This window comes from Hyaena hyaena, unplaced genomic scaffold (genome assembly GCF_003009895.1).
Source record: "Hyaena hyaena isolate Hyena2069 unplaced genomic scaffold, ASM300989v1 scaffold_246, whole genome shotgun sequence".
Taxonomy (NCBI): domain Eukaryota; kingdom Metazoa; phylum Chordata; class Mammalia; order Carnivora; family Hyaenidae; genus Hyaena; species Hyaena hyaena.
Window position 1 is genome coordinate 973,456 of NW_024080877.1, and position 23,385 is coordinate 996,840.

Here is a 23,385-nt window from a genome sequence, read left to right on the forward strand (position 1 = left end):
CCATCTTCAGAAGCTAATCTTTCCAATTTTATGTACGCTTATCTGTTTGTTCTCCTCGATAGAAGGTAATGGAATCACCACTGGATGTCAGACCAAAAATGGGGGATTAAAATGAAAAACAGCTTTAAAATGTGACAGTTCTGTCCATTCAGGGAGTTAACATCCCCTTCCAAAAGCCTTTGAAAGATCACAATGTATAATTCCGAATACATAAAATCCTTTCAGATGGTGCAAGCCCTGCAGGGTTTTTTTCAAATTTAATTGCATTCCAGGGTCCTGGATTTCTTGGTCTCCCACAGTCTCTCCGACTTCAGCTCAGGGCTCCTCCTTTCCTCCGTTTGCCTTTAAAACATCCCCTACCGTCTTTCCAATCTATAATCACCCTACAGAAAGAACCAGACTAAGTGTCTGTGGCGAAGGGGGACTCTGGGAAAGGGCTCCCACCCGCCCCACCCCTTCCTCCTGTGGACATAAATATGCAATATTCAGAAGTCACAATAAAGAAAAGCAACCCCTTACAATCAACCTGTTAAAAATGACGAGGATGAAAAGGTTACAGAATTTAGGAAGCAATGAGAGGAACCTGCATTGAAGCCAGTTCCCTTTAGGTCCCCACGGGTCCCTATGGGCCCTCAGCTGTGCTGCAGGCCCCGTAAAGTTCATGCTGCGAGACAGAGGGCTCCAATGCTCTCTTTTAACCCCACATCTCCAATTTCGGTTTTAAAGAGCTGGCATACCTGTCTGCCGTCTCCTCACACCCATCGACTGCCCCCCCCCACCCCTCGCTCCCCGCACACAACACAAACTAAGATTTTACGCTGGGGACAGGGCTCTCCTTTGATGGTTTACAATTTAAATTTCTGACATTTAGCAAGTATCTTGTATTTCCCAAAGATGAATTAATTCAAAAGCTAAGAAGGTCATTCTTGTAAACATTCCCTATGATTGGGGGTGGGGGGATTTTAAATATAGCATTTTTTGTTGTTGTTTTACATACATACTGTTTGGTAATTTTCCAAAAAACTTAAGAGACTGATGGACACAGTCATGAGATGCTCACTCGCTCTCGCTCGCTCTCACTCCCCCTCCTTCTTATGCCTTATGAAGGGGCTGTTGTCACAGCTACTGGAAAGGCTGACACTTAAGAAATCTGTAACTGCAACTTTTCTGATGCCTAGAAGGTCAAGGGTCTGGGGCTGGCCATGCCCGCGTCTCACTGCAGGAGAACAGGAAGTGCAGGAAGACGGGCGGCCAAGGCTCAGGTGGCAGGCGACAGTCTTGCTCTGTGCAGAAGCAGTGGCAAATAAACCTCATGCCTCCTTTAATCTCCGCAATCTCTGAACCACTGTCCGCTGCAAAATGGGTGAAAGTAAATCAACACCACAGAAATGAGATCCCCCAGAGTCACATGCACACTTGGAATTGGTGGGAGCAGAACATCAGAGCCTCGAGGGTTTTTGCCTCTGGCCTTTGAAATCTCCTCTTCAATAGGAATGATTCATAAGCTAAACCGATTCGCAGCGGCCTGGCCAGCTCACTCAGAGACATTCCCAGGAGGGTACCGTACATGAAAATCCTAAACTTGAGGGATCAAGAATTCATCTTACCCTGCTGCTTGTAAGCTGAATTCCCCAAACTTCTTCTGAACAGTTTCTTGTAACAACCACTCTTCTACCTCTCCTCACCTGTCAGGGGGAGCTTTTAAAGAATTATCCGGCCCTGGAGGGCTTACAGGAGTCGTGGCAAAAAGCAGGAACAGAAGACGTAAAAAGGGCCAATTCTGTCTGCAGACATGCCTTGTCTGGAACACAGCCTGGAGCCACAGAGCTCCACCACCACCAAGCCAACAGATTTGCGCTGGGGTCACACCTTTGAGTACCCATGGGGACAGGTGTGTAAGTTAATGATGGAGGATGCTGCACGGATGTTTGTACTCACTCAGAGTGTGAAGGGACGATGGGGCCAGGGTGGGCTGGACAGCACACGAGGGTATCAATTCAACAAATATTTTATGGAACCCCTCCCAGGTGACAGCCGCTGTTCCACGCAGTGGAAACGTCAATAAACAGGTGAACATGACAATGAAGATCTCTGCCCTAGTGAAGCTTACATTTCATATTATGGTGAAATCTCATCCAGTGTTATAGGATCTTCATAAGTAATCTCTACACCCCTACACCCCACGTGGGGCTCGAACGCACAACCCCAAGATCAAGAGTCCCATGCTCCACCGACTGAGCCAGCCAGGTGCCCCAGGATCTTCAGAATTTTCAACCAGACTTGGAAGCTTCGAATTATGTGAAATCGTCCTATTTTAAGCACTGTCTGCAATTTTAAAATATGTATAATAATAATAAATTAAAAAATTTTTAAAACACTGTGCAGTCCAAACAAAACTATGTCTGTGAATTTGGTCCACAAGCCAACTTCTTTACATCTTTGACATGCAATTTCCTCTGAGGAGACTCACCTCCAGAGAGTAGCCCTACTCCCGTAAACCCTTAGGGACTTTCACAACAGACTTTCTCAGTGAGGTAAGGGCCACAGGCCATAAGGATCTTCATATCAGTGTTCAACTTGTTGATAACTCTTTTCTAATAGGATTTACTCCTCCCATTTTGAGAGAGCTACCAACAAAGGATTTTTTAAAATTCCAAACTCCTGGGATTTTATTACTCACCGTTATTTTAAAACTCCACAGAGACAAAATAAATGGGCCAAACGTGACCAGCCCCCAGCCATCTGCCTTGCACAGCCACAGGGCCACACGCACCTGAACTTGGCCAGCCACACAGAGGATGCCATCGCAGCATACTACAATCTTACCTCCATGGTGTGTGTTTTTCCCGATGAAGTCTGTCCGTACGCAAAAATCGTCCCATTATAACCTTCAAGGACATCTGCAAGCAAGAAAAAGAAATCAAAATTAAATCATTATTTTGATCATATGCTAGTGTTGGTTCCATATTTTAAAATTACATTCTCCAAATGGCCCATCTCATTTTTCACACAAATGATGTCTTTCATCTCCATTTGCATTTTAAGTAGAATTGTGAGATAAAAGCAGAAATGAAGGCCTCCACTGTTCCACAAATAAAAAGAAACGTACTCACATTCCTCCAGAACATATTAATGAGGAAGAAGCCAGACACCCTCTCTCCTACTAACATCAACATTATGACAGATTATGGAGCAGTGCACTCTCTTTTAGTTGAAAGACATTTAAATTTTCTCTAAATTCATATCCTGAGATCAGTCAGAGGAAAAAAAACATTATCAGTGTCCTGCGTCCCTGGAGTGAAGTGTAGAATGGAATTTCTTTGCTAAAGATCTGATTTGGGTCAGTTTAAACACTGGCCCAGACGAGCTCCTTAGGAAGGTTTCTCAGGAAGGCCGCACGGAGCCCGTTCAGAACAGAGCAGGTCCAGAGCCCGGGTGCACCGGCCCCACTCTGTAATCCTGGCCACAAGGTGACAGTCCAATCAGCCCGGAAACCACCAGGGCCCTGACCCAAAGTTGATGCCTCTGTTTTTTCAGTGACTGTGCTAGCAGGCCGGCCCAGGCCCATCAGCATCAGGAATTTCTTTTAATTACACAATGAGCACACTGTGCAAACCCCCACACCGCAGGCCAGCCTCCATTTCACGTAAGGACAACGGGAGGCGTGCGAACACAGGCTGCTTTGCACTGCAGATTATCTGTGGGAATTCTTTCGAAGCAGCAGAGGTGATTAAAATATATTTAGCACTCGTTTCCCTCAACCCCCCCTTCATCCACATCAACATCACTGAAAGGGAAACAGTACATAATTAATATCCTTGACCCAACATCTCTATGTAAGAGGAGGAAGTCTCATTCCTGAGAGGACAGTGGGGGCCCCAAGAGGAACCCCCCGGTGAGGTGTCCTTTTCAGGGCCATATACAAAATCATCACTCCAGGCCATCAGCTCCATCTGTTTCAGGTCCTAGTTAGGTTGGTTGCTTTGTATTTTTGGCCTCTCTGAATTCTATGATGTCAGTTAATGTTTGTTGTTTGGTTAGCTTTTCTAGAAATTTTTTCAATATACATTTTATTGATCTGAGGTTACTGGAGGGTGAACTGGGATCAGAACAGAAAGTATGATTTTCCTTTAGGATGCTAAAAAAAAAAAGAGAGAGAGAGAAAGTAAGCCCCAGAAAATTTTTTAATCTTAGCAACTCTTAAGAGTTTGTGTCAAGCTATATCGAGAGAAGAGAGAGAGAGAATGTTCACACATATCAAACTTCTAACTTCTGGTAATGGTTTCCTTGGTAACAGGAGAAGCAGAAACTTAAAGACTACAATGCACGGCTGGAGGTTCAAGCTTCAGTTTTCACCAAAATGCCACTTTTTCAGAGAAAAGATTCAGGGTGGAAAGCCTTTACAGCACCATGAATGTGATGTGCTTTGATGCGCACAAGGAAAGCGGTTCCCACCCTGTGGCTGGACTTTTAAAATTCTGTATTCATGGCATAAACAACTCCAGGCCGCTGGAATGCCAGCCATTATCACAGCACTAAAGCTTCTATTTAGTAGAAATTAAATATCTGCTGCTGAACTGCAAGGGCTTCCTTACCTTAAGCCCCTATGTGGGAAGCACTCTGGGACTTTCCAGTCCCGACTGTAGAGCAGGGGTGAGGAGGCCGAGGCCAAGTGTCCAGCTCCCTCTGCTCCACCTAACAGGCCCGCTGGCCACCCTACAGATGCATATGCTCGCAGGAGGCGGCTCTGGGCAACGCCCATGCGTACAGAGAGCTCAGCTCAGCCTGAGCCGCACTGACAGGAGACCACCCAGCACACACTTCCATCCCTGCCAGGAAGCAGGGGGGCCGGGGCAGCAGAATTAGGCTCCTCTGGCCGGGGCCCACCCCTCCAACCCCAACCTCCCCACCCAGAATGTACAATCCTACTAGCCTCTGGTTAGCTGCTGCTCCCCAAAGTCCTGCAGGGTAAGGCCCGGGACACAGAGACAAAACCAGGCGCTCACAGAGTACCACTTCCCTCGGAGCAGGGAGCTGAGGAGCGCATGACACCCCACTGGGAGAGTCCTTGACTGCTTGTTGCCGCTTTTTAACATGGAGGGCAATTATTTTTATCTATTTTTTTTAAGTAAGAAGAGCACGTAAAACCCCATCAGAACAAACTCTGCTTGGCCTTTAAAGTACTATTTACAATCATGTTACAATTAATTCACTGTTGGAGACCTATCTCTGGTGCTCAAGGATGAACAGACCTGATGTCCTCTATCAACTCAATTGTGAATTAAATGGTTATTTAAAAAGAAAAGGAAAAGCTCTTCGAACCGTGTTCTCTATTTTCTTCCAAACTCCAGGTTCTGGGGGTCAGTTTGTTCGCTTAGGCAGGAGGGGAGAAGAGAGGCGGGAGGGGAAAGAGAGGAGAGGCGGGAGGGGAAGTGACGGTGCATCTGGGTTGGACCCGCCAAAGAAAGCAGAATGGGAGAGCAGGTCTGTGCTCAGCGCCACGCTGAGCCACGCAGCCACCCCCACCCGACCCGAGCAGAAACAGCCCACAAAAAGGCACTTTCATCACGTTGAATGACAGTTCCTGGGCCGGAGGAAAGCATTTGTTTCAGAGCCTCTCTCGTAACAGAACGACTATTTCTGTGCACCAGCGCACAGCCAGCAATCAGCTCAGCCAGACAGAACCTTGCTTTGTGACAGGCTCTGGCGTGATGTGATCTCAGCTCGCGCCACGCAGCCAGCAGCACCCACAAGCACAGGACACATCCACCCGGCAGCCAAGCAAATCCAAAGAGAGATTCCACTGCGAGTGGGAACAGCCTTCTCACCTCCAGAGGGGAGGGAGGAGAGGAGTGGGATACATGAAAATACTTCTCGCCTCTTGCTGTAGATGTCGGAAGCCAGTTTTCCGCCCTAGGTGGGTGCTAGTTCTGAGTCCAGACCTTGCTAGAACAGAAGGGTTCGTTCCACTACTGGGTAAGAATGTAGGGAAGATGTGATCATGTAAGTTCCTGAGAAGGCTCTCATGGCCTCCAACCAACTCCCCCAGGGAAATGGTGGCCTGTCAGTGGCACCAGGGTCTCTGGCAATATTGGCTGACAGGTCATCCCTGCCTCAGAATTCTAAGGCTCCCACTAACCACTCGAGCTACCCACATGTAGGCCACATGTTCAGAGCACGTAGAGGCAGCCCTGCTAAACGCTACTGGCAAACCAGAACGCCAGGCCCAGCCGGTCTCAAGGGAAGGGCACACTGCTGCATCTTCAGAATGGAAGTGCGTCTCACTGTTGGAAGACAAGCAGGGCCATCCCAAGGCTCTGGAACTGCAATCTCTATTCCCTCCCCTCTCCCCTCTCCTGTATCCATTTCCAGCCCTGTCCTTCTGCAGTGCTTGGTTAATAGTCCATATGGCCTGACAGAAAAGTAATAACTCATGAATTGCTATTAAATGCTCATTATGGGCTCACCAGAAAAGTGGGGACGGGATAGTGCAGAATAATCCAAGGAAGTCAGACAAGCTCAGGCTTAAGTTCCAGCCTCACCAGCCCCTAACTGACCTGGCCAAGTTGTTTGACCTCAAATTCCTCTTCAGTACAATGGGAATAATAATGTTCACACCTCATAAAATGGCTGAGGTTTAAAATATAATAACATATGTAAAGTGCATAGAGGGTGCCTGACAGATAAGAGTAGCAAAAGAAATATACTTTTTCTTAAGAGCCACACATAATAATAACATAGATCTTATAATATCCTGAGCTTAAAACTCTTCAATGAGTCCACATTGCCTGAAGGATAAAGCCCATCCATTTCTACCAAACTCTAATCCAGCCTAACTGTTTAAGTCCCATCCCCCAGGCACCCTGCAACACTCTAAGTTGCCCAAACATGCCATATAATTTCTCTTTATGCTTTTGCTATTCCTTCTGCTTATACATTCCTGCTATATTCTATAGTCTTCAGGACCCAGCCTTCCAAGAAGCCTTCCTAAACTCTCCAATCCTCAACCCCACTCACCAAAATCAGTCCCAAGTGACTTTCTTCTGTGGTCCCACTGCACTTTGCACACTGCCATCTTAAAGCACATACTACCCCTGGGTATGAGACTATGGATGCACCTGTCTCTTCCCCTATACTTGAAGCTTCTTGCAGACAGTCTTATATATCTTGGTGATTCTAGTCCCTAGCAGTGCTTATTCCACATGGTAAATACTTAATATCCTTGCATGAAGAAATGAGTAAAAGAAGCAATCAAATGAATGAAGCTTAAAGAAATTATGTCCAGCAAACAAGAAACCACCTTCTCTAGTCCTGGACAGTCTAGTTAATTTGAAAGGCAACTGCCCAGAGTGACTTCTGTAGACTGGGACAGAGTTACCGTACTTCGACAATAGCATCCAGGAACCATGGTTTTTAATTCCTAGGGCGTCCAGAGAAACCTCCTTATTCACCACATTGGTAGTCACAAATCCTATAAGCTTTTCTGGAAGAAACAGAGAAGAATCCTACATATTCTTTCAGACAACATTTTGAGAAACAGACACCAGACAAAGGTGGGGGTGTGGGAGATACTAGAATTCTACAATCAAATATTTGAAATATGTTTTTAAAAAACTAGTGAAGTTAAAGGGAATGAAAAACCCAAGACAGAATAAAGCCATCCAGTTAAAAGGATTCTTCCTGATCTTCAGAAACATTAAGAGTTCAGACAGACTTGAAAGGAAAGCTCACCAGTCCACTACGTTATCATGAATCATGGGACTGTGGTGACCATCAGAAGTTAACTGATTGAATTCCTGGCCTCTAGAAAAAGAGGCCCCTACAATACCACCTTCCTTTCCTGACTTAGATAGGTTTTGTCATAGCGAAAGAGATCTCAGTTGTACTTAGGAACCTTTTCATGGAGTTCTTTCTCATATATCTTTGTTTTACCTTGATGATGTAGAAATAACATGGCCACTTCCCCTCACACCAGCCTCACTAGATATTTTAAAAACTTAAACCAGGTCTTCATCATCCCCTAGTAACTTCCTTTCAAGGGAGAATAAGGTACTCTTCACTGATACAAAATGACTATGTTCTTGTCATAGTTATAGTGTCTGAAGAATATCTGTTTCTCATATCACGTCAGAGCCTGATTTTACTAAGCTAAATGGTTTTCTTTGTGGCTCACCATATACTGGACCTCAAGTTACGTCACATCTTCATGAGAACTTTCCAAGAACTGCCAATTTCTGACATTTCATACCATAGAAAAACCCAAACACTGAAAGAGACTCAACTTCTCTAGTAATGAAGACTGAAAGATGATGATTATTATGTTTTAATCACAGGACTTGTTAAAAATGGAGTACACCCATCTCTAATCAGAATGTCAACTGAGAGATGCATTTAAGTGGACCTCATGCTTAGCACAGCACGTGGTAAATACCATTTGGTTCTGGTAATGAAAGGGGAGAGAAAGAGAAGGAAATTATGGTTCACATATGATTAATTTTACTTTCATAAAAATAAATAAGAGTCTGATAATGGAGAGGAAGGAGGACAGACTAGGAGCAAACTAGAGCTACACACTCCAGAGAGAGAGAAAGAGAGAGAGAGAGAGAACAGTTGCAGATAATAAGAGATACAAAACAACAGAAGTAAAAAGAAGACAAAAATTACCACCAGATATAGGCCTACAGTAGTAATTCAAGAAGAGCCTAAATTCAAGCATGTTTTTTTCTCTTCTGTCTTCTATAATGATCTTACTGTGAAGACCTTCAAAATTAATTGACGTCTGCAACAAGAGTGTGAATAACCATACACCTCAGCAAGGAACAGTACATACTGACTGACTCTCCCACGCAGGTGTCCAGGGTCAGAACCAATCGAACAGATGCACCCAGGGCTGGCTTTCATGAATTTCAAACAGTGAGGTTACTCAGCTCAGCTTCCAAAAACAAGCCGCATTTTGCATGACAAGGTGCTTTTTGAATGCTGATTTTGCTTTTTGCTCTTTAAATCTAGAGCTACCTATAAAGGTGGCAACATCAGGACATTTGGCATAGCATTCAGAGTTGAAGGTAAAGATTCAATGACGAAAAGCAAAGAAGCAGAGATGCCCCCCAGCTTGGTCCAGATGGTGAACGCCCCCAAAGCGCGCTCCAGCCTGCCCGATTTGAAAGGGCAAGGTAGAGCGACATGTAAATTGCTTCATCTCCCTGCTGTTATTTTGACACAAATCCTTCAGGGCCAAGGCCAGTCCCACAAAAAAGGGCTGATCTCTAAGACAAATTTAGGCTTCAGGCTATCTATTTGGAGGAACAAATGTTGGTATCTGGGTGGAGAGGTTGAAAGTGGGTTAGCCTAAGGCATATTTAAGGAATGCTGAGTAGCAAAAACAGCTCAATAACCAACAAGGTAATGCGATTTTATGATGCTGCAGAAAACTCCTTGATGCCCAAGAATTTTCCACATTTAAGGCTTCTCCCAGAAGACACAGACTCACAAAATAAATCAGCCAAAAGTGTACAAATGGAGCATCAGAAATATCTATTTTTGTCTCCTTCAAAGTAGAAAGGAGGCGGGCGCCTGGGTGGCTTAGTTGGTTAAGCGTCCGACTTTCGCTTGGGTCATGATCTCGCGGTTCGTGGGTTCGCGCCCCGCATCGGGCTCTGTGCTGACTGCCAGCTCAGAGCCTGGAGCCTGTTTCAGTCTGTGACTCCCTCTCTCTCTGACCCTCCCCTGCTCATGCTGTCTCTCTCTCTGTCTCCTAGAAATAAATAAAACATTAAAAAAAAAAAACAACAAAGTAGAAAGGAGGCCTTGTACCTACAGCAGTATTTTAAAACCTTTACGGAAATAGTGTGACCATAGCTTTTAAGCTTCTAGGTGGCAGAATAACTCTGCCAAAAAGGTGGCAGAAGAAATAAAGAAATTTCCTTGGCAAGGAGGTACGGAGAGGCTAAAGAGCTTGCCTGACATCATAGCAAATCAGGACCAGAGCTCAAGCTATAATTCAGTGTTTCCAATTAAGAGGCCTCTGCTTATAGTCAAGGCACATTGATTCCTAGGCTGCAAATATCACTTAATGTTTTCAATTACTCTGAAAGGCCCAGGAGGAAATAAAGAAATAGCACTTACCTTTGACAATTTGCTTTGCACACGCATTGTAAACCTGCTCTTGGGTCGTGCTGGGAGGCAGCACTCTGTCGAAGACATATGGCTTCCCTTGCTAAAAAAGAAAGGCGAAAGGAAAGGGTGGAGAAAACACATTAGAAGTTTAGGAATAAAAAGCACTAAGAGCAGTTAGACCACAGGCACTAAATCACAAACCCTATCCTTGAAGGCAGTTCCGTACGAAGACCATGGAATTATTACAGTGTGAACCACATATACAATGCGTGTATGTGTACTGCATGTTGAGAATCCAAGAAAGAAAAGGAGGTGTTTTTTTTTTTTTTAACTTGAAACACTTTTTCTGATAAAAGTAGGTTGTTGCTTCATTCATCCATCTGAACAAATATTTACTTAGGGAGAGCTTCTTCTGAACCAGGCACTGGACTAGAGTCTACCCAAATCAGAAAATGGTCCTACCTGTAAAGTGCTCAATCAAGTGTGGCAAATAGCCGATAAACAAAAAAAGCAAACACCCGGGGGACCACAAAGTGCGGAGGTATAAAACAACGGGACAGAGGGGACAACAGAGAGAGCAAAGCAGACCTTCCTGAAGAAATGTCACTTAAGTGGATCTTTTAAAGGATCAGAAAGATCGAGGCACGTGAAGAGCCATGGAAAAACATACCAGACAGAGCAGAGGGTAGAGCAGACAGGAAGGGGCCTGGAGGGCTCACCGCACTGGAGTGTGGTACCACAGGAGAGGAGAATGGAAATCAGGAGCCAATTCACGCAGGGCACTGCCTGTCAAGGTGAGGTGCTTGGCTTATATTCAGTGGAAAAATGACATGATCAGATTTAAGAAGCTGCTCTTAATGGCAAGTTATGATTGCTTTGTGTCCCAGAGAATCCAGTGTTTTCTTCATATGGATAAGTGATGCCTTAACTGGGTAGAGCCTTTCAAGTCACAGGGGACCCTTCTGTACAGTACATCAAACGGCTTCCCCAGGTGCAACTTCTTGGGATCTGGTCTGAGACGACGCGGTACACCGTCCAAGGGAGTAACTGTCAGAAGGAAAGGAAGAAGCCCTGCCCTGCGGCTGCATGATCCCTGACCCCGGAAGCACTCCACATTCGCCGAGGAGTCACTGGGCACGCACAGGCCAGGCACAGTGCTGAGAAGCGGGGAGGCCAGTGGCTGAGAAGACACAGCGTCTTCCCAGGGAGAACCTTCTTCACACCAGCACTGCCCGGGCAAGGGGTGGCCCTCCCCCTGCCCTTTCCCACAGCCTGATCTACCCAGACACGTCCCAAGTAGCAGGGCAGGGCAGGAGAAGGGAAAGAGGGAGGGGAGCTTGGAGTCTCCTTTCCTCCCACCCTTACCTCCTACGTGTGGCTTGGACACCAGGAACATTTACCCCAGGACAGTCCAGTGCCTCAAAAAGATAACTGCTCATGAGACACTCAAGGACAAGGCTTGTTACATCCTATAACCTTCACACAAGAGTACACGGCTGCCAGCTGGCTTAGCATTGTACTCTTTTATGACCGCGGGTAGTGCTACACATCGGTAAGGTCCTATACTTCTGGCGTTATACTTGAGCTTTTGGTCTTTGAAACTGGAATTCAGTCAACCAGGTAAATGAGCTACTTCCTGTCTGGTCTTAGAAGAAATGGAGAATTTTGAGGTCCCACAAAATATTGTAGGGTTTTTTTTAATGTTTATTTATTTTTGAGAGACCACAAGTGGGAGAGGGGCAGAGAGAGAGGAACAGAAGCTGAAGCGGACTCGGCACTACAAACAGTGAGCCTGACATGGGGTTTGAACACACGAACTGCAAAACCATGACCCGAGCCAAAGTTGGGCACTCAACCAACTGTGCCACTCACGTGCTCAAAATATCGTTTTATATAAGCAACAGAGCCAATGATCTTGTTAAAATTATGGAAAGGGGGGTTATTTTCTGATGTTTTGTTCCTAGCCAAGTCTCATCCCATTAGTAAGCCAAGCTTTTGGTTTGGATAACCAAGAAAATATTCCTCCTTGGTGAACAATTGTCAACTTCCAGTCCACTACATTCTTCTTAGTTTTATCTATTCATAAAATTAACTAAATGTCACTAAGGTAAGAGGTCAGAACACACATTTACAGAGTTTGCCTAAGTTTTTTGTCACCAGCTGAACCTTATTTAAAAAAAACTGTATAGCTTTGCTTAATTTCAAACAAATCCACTATTTCTCCAAACTTGATGAGAATCACAAATATAAACCATCTTGTTTCCAGAATGAGTGTGCTTTGGGTCTTGAAGAAAATGCACTTACTACAGCTGGAAAAATGACCTCTTGATTTATATAAATGGTATAACAAAATAGGATTCCCCAACTTTGCCCTTCAACTTAAAATGTTTGTTGAAGCGTATTATATATTCATTTTAAGAGAGATAGAAAGCAAGAAATTGCCATTCCTCATTTACATAATATCATTTATCAAATGACACAGATAATACAACAATTTTCCATAAGCTGAAGTTAACTCCCAAACAGAAACTGCCTTCAAGAAATGATAAAATTTAGAAAATGATTTGTTTTGAGACTTCTCATCAGGACTGGAATATAAAGAAGTTAAAAACTTAAGTATTTTTGTCTTGTCACACACTGAGTTGGCTATGTAAGTTTTTATTTTAAGTGAGACTTAGAGCCTTGAAATTAAAATACAGAATTAAAATTTAGTTACTGATTATTTTCTTTTTTTTTTTTTTTAATTTTTTTTCTGAGAGAGAGAGGGAGAGAGAGACAGTGTGAGCAAGGGAGGGTCAGAGAGAGGGGGAGATACAGAATATGAAGCAGGCTCCAGGCTCTGAGCTGTCAGTCAGCACAAAGCCCAACGCAGGGCTCAAACTCACGAACCGTGAGATCATGACCTGAGCCAAAGTCAGACACTTAACCGACAGAGCCACCCAGGCGCCCCATAGTTACTGATTATTTTCAAAGAACTGATTTGTGGCATAGCCATGTGAGCTGTATATACAACTGCCATCAAACAACAACAAATTACTCTTTGCCACTTTGGCAACGGTATGAAAATCTCACAGCCCCGATGGAGACTTCAACAAAGCCCCATCTCCCATGGTTCCCAGGAGACAAGAGTCTCCCTGTTTCTGATCCCACTGTTGCTGAGGGTTTCTGTGGACAGGCATTGGGCCCAGCGTGCTGTAGCTGTCACTAAATGTTCAGCTACAGAGTACATCTTTCGATTAACATTTTAATAGGAGTGCTAAGTGCTAGCACTTGAAACTGAATGATGAAGGCACCAATTACTCCTGGAGACACTTTCCTTTCCAGGTACCTATTCAGCACGAGGTTCTCCAATCTCTCTGGCTACTGTCTGACAGTGTCCTTTGCTTGTGTCTCTTCCAGGCTTCTAAATGATGGTGTGTCCCGGACTCAGATCTCAGCATCCTCTGTCTACATTCTTGACCTTCACATAATATAAATGAACCCTTCAGCTTTCAAACCTCACATAAGCTCCAAATTCATATATTCAATCACCCGTGGACATTTAAACCCCTTACATTTCATTAGCCACTTCACACTTAACTGACCAAAAATGAAATCAATCCCTCCATATCTGAGGAAGAAACCAAAATCATCAGGTACATCCCATAGATTCCATATCCCAAGTATATCCCAAAGCCTATCATCTCATCATCTATGCCATACGACTTAGCCCAAGCCACCACGGTTTCTCATCTGGACAACAGCTATAGTCTCCTCACCGGTCTCTCTGACTCCATTCTTGCTCCTAACAATCCAATTTCCACTCAGCAGAGTGAGCTTTCTAGAACTGTAAATTAGATGATATCAAATCCTCCCTTAAAAATTCTCTTATTAGACTAGACCCTCTTTACCCTGCATTCTCCTCCATCTCACAACTGTGTAGCCCACTGGACTTCTCTCTATTCCTCAGCATATTCCATGGCCCAGAGCCTTTGCTCTTCACTTCCTTCCCCTTCGAACCATCTCACTGCAGATCTTCATTTGGCTCACCAGAGATCTTCATTTGACAGTCTCTTTATCACCGTTCAGATATCAACTCCAAGTTCTCCTCCTTTGAGGGCTTCCATGCTCCTACCTATAGCAGCCCCACCCCCACCCTGGCATCACATTATCCTAATTGGTTTGCTCCATGGCAATTAGTATGTAACCTGTTCTCAACCAATCACAGTGACCACCACAATTAAAGCATTTAAGTAGCTAAGGCAGAAACCATATAAATCCCAAGAGTTCACTGCATGTAGGCAAACCTGTAGCAATTTATGAAAGGAGTCTGGATGGGACACACACACACTTCATATACATTACAACCAAAAATAAAATAATCCAGCTTTGCCATGAAAGCCTCCACATAGAGCAGCTAATTGCATGAGAGCAATCTAACTAAATAACATATGAGGATCACATGCAAAAAATAACAGCAGATGGTTCTTAAATTTTTATAGTTAAAATTAAAAAAAGAAAAAAACAATCAAACCACCTCCTATCAAATTGTTGAGAGCAAAGTGTCTGTGAACCATATGGCCTGCCTATTAATTCATTTGACCCGTTAACCAACAACCATTCCCCAGCCTGGAAGGAATATTACTCTGGGAGACAGGAAAGCAAAAGACCCACTTAAACACTGAGAAGATGGGCACCAGGAGGGATGTTAGAGAAACTGAAATTAATTACCCAAGAAGTGATCATTAGAGAAGTAATCTCATAACAATCTCTAAGACCAACCAAGAGTTTGTGACCAAAGGTGCCTGATAATTTGAAGGATTTTTCTTTATTTCACGAAGAAAAAAAAAATGGGAAAAAAAATCTTAAATTTCCACAGCAAGATTTAAATTCACTCTGTGGATGTACCTTCAGACACTGAGGAATATTAGGAAGAGGAACGAATTCCGAATTCCCGAGAACAATCATTACAGTCTCTGTCCCAGATGTTCACGACTTCTTTCCTGAAAGTCCAGGAGCTGACAAGTTCTTTCAGCCACCTTCTCACTGCCGTCCACCCACACCATCACCAACCACTACAATCCAAACCCTTTTCTGGGGGCTCCTGGGTGGCTCAGTCGTTGAAGCGTCCGACTTCAGCTCAGGTCATGATCTCACAGTTTGTGGGTTCGAGCCCCGCGTCGGGCTCTGTGCTGACAGCTCAGAGCCTGGAGCCTGCTTCAGATTCTATGTCTCTCTCTCTCTCTGACCCTACCCTGCTCACGCTCGCTCGCTCTCTCTCTCTCAAATAAATTAAAACATTAAAAAAATTTAATTTTCATAGGAACTCCATGAGGTAGGTATTACCATCCCTGTGCCACAAACTGGAAAACTAAGGCCAAGTCACTTTATCAGCTCCATTACTTTGGGGAATACCTTTAAGTCCCTGATTGCAAATGTTCTTCCTTTGCACCATTCTGCTTTCCTAAGTAGCTTATGATTTACTGGAAAAGCAGGAGACCTACAAACAGCAGATGCTCAGGACAAATATGAAAGACAGCAGCAAAGTGATTCATACGGTAACAAAAGTCAGAGTCCCCTTGTATAGTCCATGGTAGTCAAGAAAGTGTTAACCATGATGATGGGACTGACATGAAACCACTAAGGAAAAAATGGCTTAAGATCAGGGAAGAGGGCAAGACTGGTAAGAAAAAACTGGTAGCCACGCACATGGCAAGCCTTCCTGGCAAGAAAAGGAATTAAGAACAGGCAAAGCCTTTCTGCCACGGGAGCCACTGAGGAGCATCAGCACGGCTCTACGCTACCCTATGGCTGTGGGCTCCAACAAGTGCCACAAAATGACTGAGAAGACAAACAAGCCAAGGCAAAGCCACCGCCCCAGGCGCCGCACCAAGCACACCAAACTCATGTGGCACATGATCCGAGAGGTGTGTGGCTTTGCCCCATATGAGCAGTGTGCCATGCAACTGCTCGAGGTCTCCAAGGACAAGTGCATGCTCAAGTTCATCAAGAAAAGGGTGTGGATACACATCCAGGCCAAGAGGAAGACAGAAGAGCTAACCAATTTCCTACAGACATGAGGAAAGTGGCAGCCGAGAAGGACTAACCCTCACCTCCTACCTTACCCCCACCCTTGTATGTAATAAGCCCTTTGGAACTTGGGGCTCTTGACCCTCTCCTACCAACATCCTTCCTGGGGCACAGTGGTGAGGGGCATGGTGGTGCACACAGAGACAGAACAACCAAACAGTACTGGAAATGGGTTTTAATCGGGGTGCCTCAGTGGCTCAGTTGGTTAAGCATCTGACTTCAGCTCAGGTCATAATCTCACAGTTTTTGGGATTGAGCCCCACATCGGGCTCTGTGTTGACAGTTCAGAGCCTGGAACCTGCTTCGGATTCTATGTCTCCCTCTCTCTCTCTGCCCTCCCCTGCTCATGCTCTTTCTCTGTCTCTAAAAAAAGGAATAAACATTAAAAAAAATTTTTAAAGAAATGGTTTACTACTAATAATTAAATACTCCATATATGCCAGGAAAACAAAAACAAAAGCAGGCAAAGGCCAATCAGAGCCTAGGAAAAGGCAGGTGTGAGACTTGCTATGAAAAGTTGAAGTTTTTAAGAAAAATTCTAGAATTTTTCAGAGCCTAAAGGTTCTTCAAGGTCAGCCCAACACAACACTGAGTTTTACAAATAAACAAACTCCAGGTCAGGACACAGTAGATGACTTGCAGAAAGTCACCCAGCCAATTAGGTTAGGTAGCAGATCTGTGCCCAGAATCTGGACCTCCTGGCTATCTAGTGCTCTAAAAGTTCTGGCTTTAGAATCAATTGCTATCTCTGAAAAACAAAACAACAAGCATGAGCCTCTGGTGCTTTGTTTTTCCTGCTTTCCTCCCAATCAATTCTAAGTTATTTCCAAATACACAGTTGCTGAGTTCCTTGAACGGAGAGCCATTGCTGTTAAGAACTGGAGCAGTACAGCATGGGACCCATGGCCTCTCGGAGTTAATACGACCTTACAGTCAGCCCATCCAGCCTCCTCTCAACGTGCAACTTCAGTCTGTCTCCACAAGCCTTCACGGGCAACGATGAACTGCTCGAAATACAACTGGCTCCAACTGTTTGAATGTTGTGTCCTTATACTGATTTAAATCTGCCACCCTGAAGCCTTAGACCTGGCATCGTCCTCTAGAACATGACAGACCAAGGCCAGAGAGACCTGCCTACATCAACATCACAGCTTTTTTTCATTTTGGGAGCTGTGTTCATTGCCTAACTCTCTTTTCTCTCAACCCAGAAAAAGGAGAAAGATGGAGGTGCCTCCTTCGTAAAAGCTGTGTGGATTTGTCCCAACTTTAAGGACTCCAAAGGTATCCAAGGTTAAGGCATCACTAAAACATTGTATTAGTTTGCACAAGAAGGATTTAAATAAAATAAACTCCTCGACTATGAATGGCTTTGGCAACAACCTGAAAGAAAGTTTCCAAAACATTACCTAAACAGCAGGAAGTCCTTGGGTTAATGTTGATACTCATTTTTTTATCAACACAAATATCCTGCCAAAACATGTTTTGTTTTGCATAGTTTACTGAAATATAATTCACATACCATAAAATTCACCCCTTTAATTAAAGGGCACATCCTTGGAATATTCACAAGATTGGACAACCATCACTACCTTCTAATTGCAGAACATTTTATCACGACAAAAGGAAACTGTACCCATGAGCAATCACTCCCGATCCTCCTGATCTACTTTCTGTCTTTACAGCTTTGCCTGTTTTAGACATTTCATATACAGAGAACCATAAATACGTAGCTTTTGTGATTAACATTTTCTTTCACCTAGTTTTTAAGGTTCAGCTATATTGTAGCACAAATCAGTACTTTATTCCCTTTCATGACCGGATAATATTCCATTGCATGGATTTACCATATTTTATGTATCCATTCATCAGCAGGACACACATTTGGTTGTTTCTACTTTTGGGCTATCATGAATACTATCAACATCCACATATGACTTTGTATGTGGACATATGTTTTCATTTCTCTTTCACTTCACAGACCCAGGAGTGCAATTTCTGGGTCAGACAGTAACTTTAGGTGAGTTCGCTTTTTGAGGGATGAACAAATTATTTCCATAGCAGCTGCACCATTTTACATTCCCACCAACAGTGGATGAGGGTTCCACTTTCTCCACATCCTTGCCAACACTTATTACTGTCTGTCTTCTTTATTATAACAGCCTAGTGAGTATGCAGTAATGTTTCTTTGCAATGTTGATTTTTATCTCAGGAGAAGTTTTCTTAATTGACACTTAACTTATCAAAAAATTTAGTTCAACATATAGTATGGATACGGAGATGTTTCCAGGCATTGTAACACACTGTTGTGCACTGAACATTTACAAGGTGGTCCTGAGTGGGGGTATATCTCATAGGGAAACAAAAATTATACATATCTATATGCTTTAAGAAAAAGAACAGTTTACTAGGATTAAAGGACATTTAAGGGTATTTATGATAGGGTTTCTGTGCTCCTCACTCCAGTAGCTAATACAAGTGTTGTCCAAGGAAAGCATTTTACCAATATATGGGGTAAATGAATTCACATAAACATAGGTATAACCCCCATGTCTCTGAGGCTCAGTTTCCTCAGCAGTAAAATGGAGCCAACAAGATCCACAATTCAGGACTGTGAAAATTAGATATGTTCAGGTGAATAAAGGACCTACTGTATGCCTGATGTTCTAGAAGGTGCTCAAGTCATGGTCAGTCCTATTTTGTAATAAAAAATGTTGACCAATTTATACTAGACACTTGTATTACACCAGATTTAGCAAGCAGTGACGCTTTAAAGGAAAGGATACTGATATGCAACAATCACTCACAATGTACCAGCTCAGAGGCTTGCCATCCTGATGCCCCTACAACACCGTAATGCCAAGTCACACCTCAGGCAACTCCAGGCCCCAGGTCTGCCACTCCTAAGCTCAGCTCCATGAGGCCTTTCATTTCTAAGGGTCCTAGCAAAATTAACTCTGTCCCAAGGTTATCTTCTGTACTCTAAAAATAAATAAAGTTTTAATGTTCAGCTGGAAAGCCTATTTATTTAGGAAAGGAGCCGTGTCTTGTGCAGGTACTCACAGACCCATCAGCTCTGCTATTACAGCTCTGGAGCTCCCCAGAAGCTTCTGTGATAACACCAACTGTCACCATGAAGCAGACGCTTCCAGGATCCTGACCACATCCTCTCAATCTTCACCATTTCCACGTGGCCTGGCCTGACCTCCAGCACCGCACGCATCTGTGTCTCTGGCTGCCTCAGCCCTCTCTGTCACTGGATGCAGACCAGAAGGACCATCCCAGCACCAACCCAGCAGGCCTCACCCAATGACTGACAGGAGGCAGGGTAAATACTTTAGCTCCGCTGCCCAGGGGTGGAAGTGGAGGAGGAGACTTGGAGGCACGCATTCCAAACTGGCTCTCAGAGCTCCCTGTTGCAATGAAACCCCACTGCCCGCAGTGGTAACTTGATTTTGACACACCCTATATTGGTTTCTTACACTTCTCTGTCTCATTTCTCCATTCTTCTTCAGGGTTTCTTGGATTCACCTCCCAAAGAAACCTGCACTTGAATCCCTTTCGTAGTGCCCAAAGAAAGATATAATCCTAGACACTTTGCTCTTTCATTCATTAGGTCCTCAGAGATCCTGAATTTGTTGCATCGCTGCCAAATACAGAGCCATCACATTGGGTCGGTATCCAAACAAGCGGGTGAATGGAAATTGAAATCCTTGTTAAAATTCCACAAGCTGCGGGCTTAGGACCATGTTCCAGAGGTGGGGGAAGGGGGGGAACAGAGGGCCTTTCTCTTCATAAAAGGGTGCTGGCCACCTGCCAGGTCATGGGCCCATGGAGCCACGTCTGCCCAGAGGATAACCAATTTCTAGTTCGCACACAGGAGCACTACATACTCAGGAAGGCCCTGGCCTAGGTGTGTGCCCAGTGAAAGTCTGCTGCTGCTGCTGCTCACCAATGCCTGCCAGATGAGCACCAAGGAGGTGCCCGGACACCAGGAACCAGTGCTGGGGGGTGGGAGGGTGGAGGGGATCCACACTCACTGCACTGCTCCAGTGTGTCAGACACCTTCGTTGTTGCTGACCAATCTCATCTCCCACCTCCAAGATTTCAGCAGTCATGGAGTTGCCTGGCCTCTTCCTGTACTCCTTTACTCCTCTTTACCCCACCACCCATGTTCCCTTTTATCTGGAGCTGGGCTGCAAATTCCCAAAGCGGAAAAAATCTCCACTGTGCATCTTGGGGCAAACCATCCCATACCTGGCAGTGACTATCCACTTTTCCCAACACTGCGATATCCTGTCCAGGGTCCACGAATCTGTTAATGGACAGATGTAGCCTCACAATGAAGACCTCCATGTTCTCCTCCCGACTCTGACGCCTGCCCCCATCTATGCCAGGAGGACTCTATGACTGCAGCAAGCGTCAGCCCCAGACACTCCCATCCCCCTCCCCACACTGGCTCTGTGCCCCAAGGAAGGCAGTTAGTACCAGTTCTGGCCAAAGCCAAGGCTGCTCCCAGGAGAGGCCGTAATGAAACCGACAGAGCAACGATTGGCTTCTATTGAGTTGCCAAGGTGATGCCAACCACATCTCAAGAATGAACAAAGGCAACACACAAGAATGAATCTTGTAAACCTTCTTCCTGCAGGAAACCAGGCTAAAATTCTTTGTTTTCTGCCAAAAGCCCCACTGCACGGACACACAAACACTGTCGGGATCGCAGACAGCTATGGAAAACACACTCTGGGAAAGTGAACTGCCCAAGTGATAATGAAGAAATTCAGAATTATTGCCTGGCTAACAGGTAAAATGAAGACAGAAGTGTTACTTCTGCTAAAGAAATTAATGGAATCTGTATTGCAAAAATAAGATTCTTATTTATTTGTGATTTTCATTTCATCTCAAAATCTAATGACCTTCCCCCTACCCCCAGTCTTCTGCATTTAATTGTTCTGTATCCTCATCTGCCAAGACACAGGGATTACTAGATTGAGTCAAGGGACCTGGTTCTAGTTCGGGACTTCGCCCCTCACATATTTGTTATCTTAAACACTTTGCCCATTTTTCTGGGCCTCCTCCTAAGTAAAGTGAAAGAATGGATCTTTCCAGCGCTAATGAGCAATACTAATGGGCAGCACAAACATTCTGGGATTTTCCCCATAAGAACAGCTTCTGTCTTGACCACATATAGCACAAGAAGGGGTAAACTTTAAACTGGCATGAGCTCGATGTTTTATATACTTAAGAGATATGAGTAAAACTTGCTGCTATAGTTTTTCAGATCTGGTTTTCTGCCAAGTCAAATCTGAAAAAAAAAAATCAAACTTTCCTCACTGGAGGAAAGAGGGTGTAAAGCTGCTCCACTGAAGGTAGAATGTAGGATTTCTTTTGCCAAATGGAAGATAGCAAAGAAAACTCTGAGCCCTCTTTCTGGGGCACATCGCCCTGTGGTGGCAGCTTCTTGGCTCAGCTCTGTGCAATCCAGTCAAACTGCCATGCCACGAACCTCTCCCAGTTATGCCAATGCTCGTGGTGGCACATGAAAGCCACACAGTGGCACATGCAGAGTTTCTTCCCTTTAGCTGAAATGTGAAATACAAAAACTTTTGCCCAGACTTTCACTTGGCTGATAAACATGCACTGCAAATATTTACTGCAAATAGAACTAATATTCTATTAATTGTTTTCACTCTTCAGAAACAGCTTACAGAATTATAATTTCCACGTGTATTGGACAGCAGTGTTGCTCCTATGGTATGTTAAGATCCCTGGTCTCCATTTGTAGCTCATGAATTTAGAGGGTGCGTGGGAATATTAGCTTCCCTTTCTGGGAATAGAGAATAACTTCTCATTAGCATGTAGAAGGCAACGATTTGAGCTTAGAGTACGATCCAGGATTTCTGGTTCCCAGCCAAGCCTTCTACCCATAACACCATATTGCATCTTGTCATTGATCCTCCAGGAACATATTTTAACTCTCAACCATAAATTTTCTAAGAATTCTGTGCATGTGGGCTTAGAACATGATGCAGTATAACTCAGTATACAATGGCTTGCTTTTACATATGACAAAATAACTCCCATAAGTTACAGGACAAAAAATATTCCATAAAATAGTATAACCGCATTAATGTAAACCAGCAATAGTCATTCACTTCAGGGTAGCTATGTCACAATTAGTGTCCAAGGTGCCACCTCCACTGGCTGAGAACCCATGGGCACCATGACAAAGGGCTTCTGGTACAGACTCTAGAATAGGTCTTCAACAGCCAGCTAAGTCTAGGATGGATGGGCTGAACTCAGCACACATAGGCTCATGCATCCCAGTCCAGGGGACTCTCTCTCCTCATCCAAGAGAACCAAATGTTGGTCCATAGAGGCAGAGACAGATCACCTAACTGACAGATGAAATACTTAGGGAATCAAAAAAAATTTTTTTAAGATTTCCTGTTATTGAATTCAGCCATAATTGTTATCAGAAAAGCTGAAAGAAGCTTTTTTAACTGTAGCTGATACAAGAGTTTGTATCTTTTAAAAGATTTTTAAGTTTTACTTGGAGGGCAGGGCACCATATTTTTCAGTGCTTAAGGTACTCGAAGGGCCAGGTGGCCACAAACAAGGTAAAATTGGAAGAGCAAAATCTCCCCACACTTCTGCCTTCCCTGCCCCCTTTCTGACTTGAGGCTCCACCATGTGAACATTTAGCGGTTATACAACACAGGAGACCATGCTCCAGAAGGCTAAGTATCATCAGAAATAGCTCTTGTCTGCTGCCAGGAGCAGCACATAGCTTATCAGATTCATTAGTTAATAGAACCCAGATAAACCAAGTGTTCATTTCTGAGGAGAGAAGTGTGTGTGTGTGTGTGTGTGTGTGTGTGTGTGTGTGTGTGTGTGCTGGGGGAGGAATTCTCCAGGGCAACCAGGGAAAATCAGCATGACAGGGAGACAGCAGCAAAGCCAAATGCTACCTCCTTCACAGCCAGCCTAGGATGGACTAGCAAAAAACTTTAAAAACAATTACTCCAAGTAGCTTTCGCTCAACTGTCTAGGGTATAACTGTTTAATAGGCACTCACACTCCTTATATGAAGAGAGGATTACTGGTACCTTCTCCCTTGAGAAGGGAACCCTATGTTCATCAACTCTCACCCTATTCTTCCTCTCAATATCTCCCTCTTCACAACCATGTTTCAGGAAAATG

General features: G+C 44.3%; 2 protein-coding genes across 2 annotated transcripts in view; one reads left to right on the plus strand and one right to left on the minus strand.

Moving 5' to 3' along the window:
- The window catches only part of KIF5C (kinesin family member 5C), a 155,709-nt gene that overhangs the window by 92,331 nt on the left and 39,993 nt on the right, over positions 1-23,385 (minus strand). Inside the window, exons 2-3 of the mRNA XM_039244578.1 lie at positions 10,126-10,216; positions 2,827-2,900 (exon numbers count right to left, since the gene is read on the minus strand). Coding sequence (XP_039100509.1) covers positions 2,827-2,900; positions 10,126-10,216 — 165 coding nt within the window. The remainder of the gene's footprint in view (positions 1-2,826; positions 2,901-10,125; positions 10,217-23,385) is intronic.
- LOC120240009 (60S ribosomal protein L36-like) lies at positions 15,903-16,175 on the plus strand. Its single transcript, XM_039244579.1, has one exon. The coding sequence runs from the start codon at positions 15,903-15,905 to the stop codon at positions 16,173-16,175; it is 273 nt and encodes a 90-aa protein (XP_039100510.1).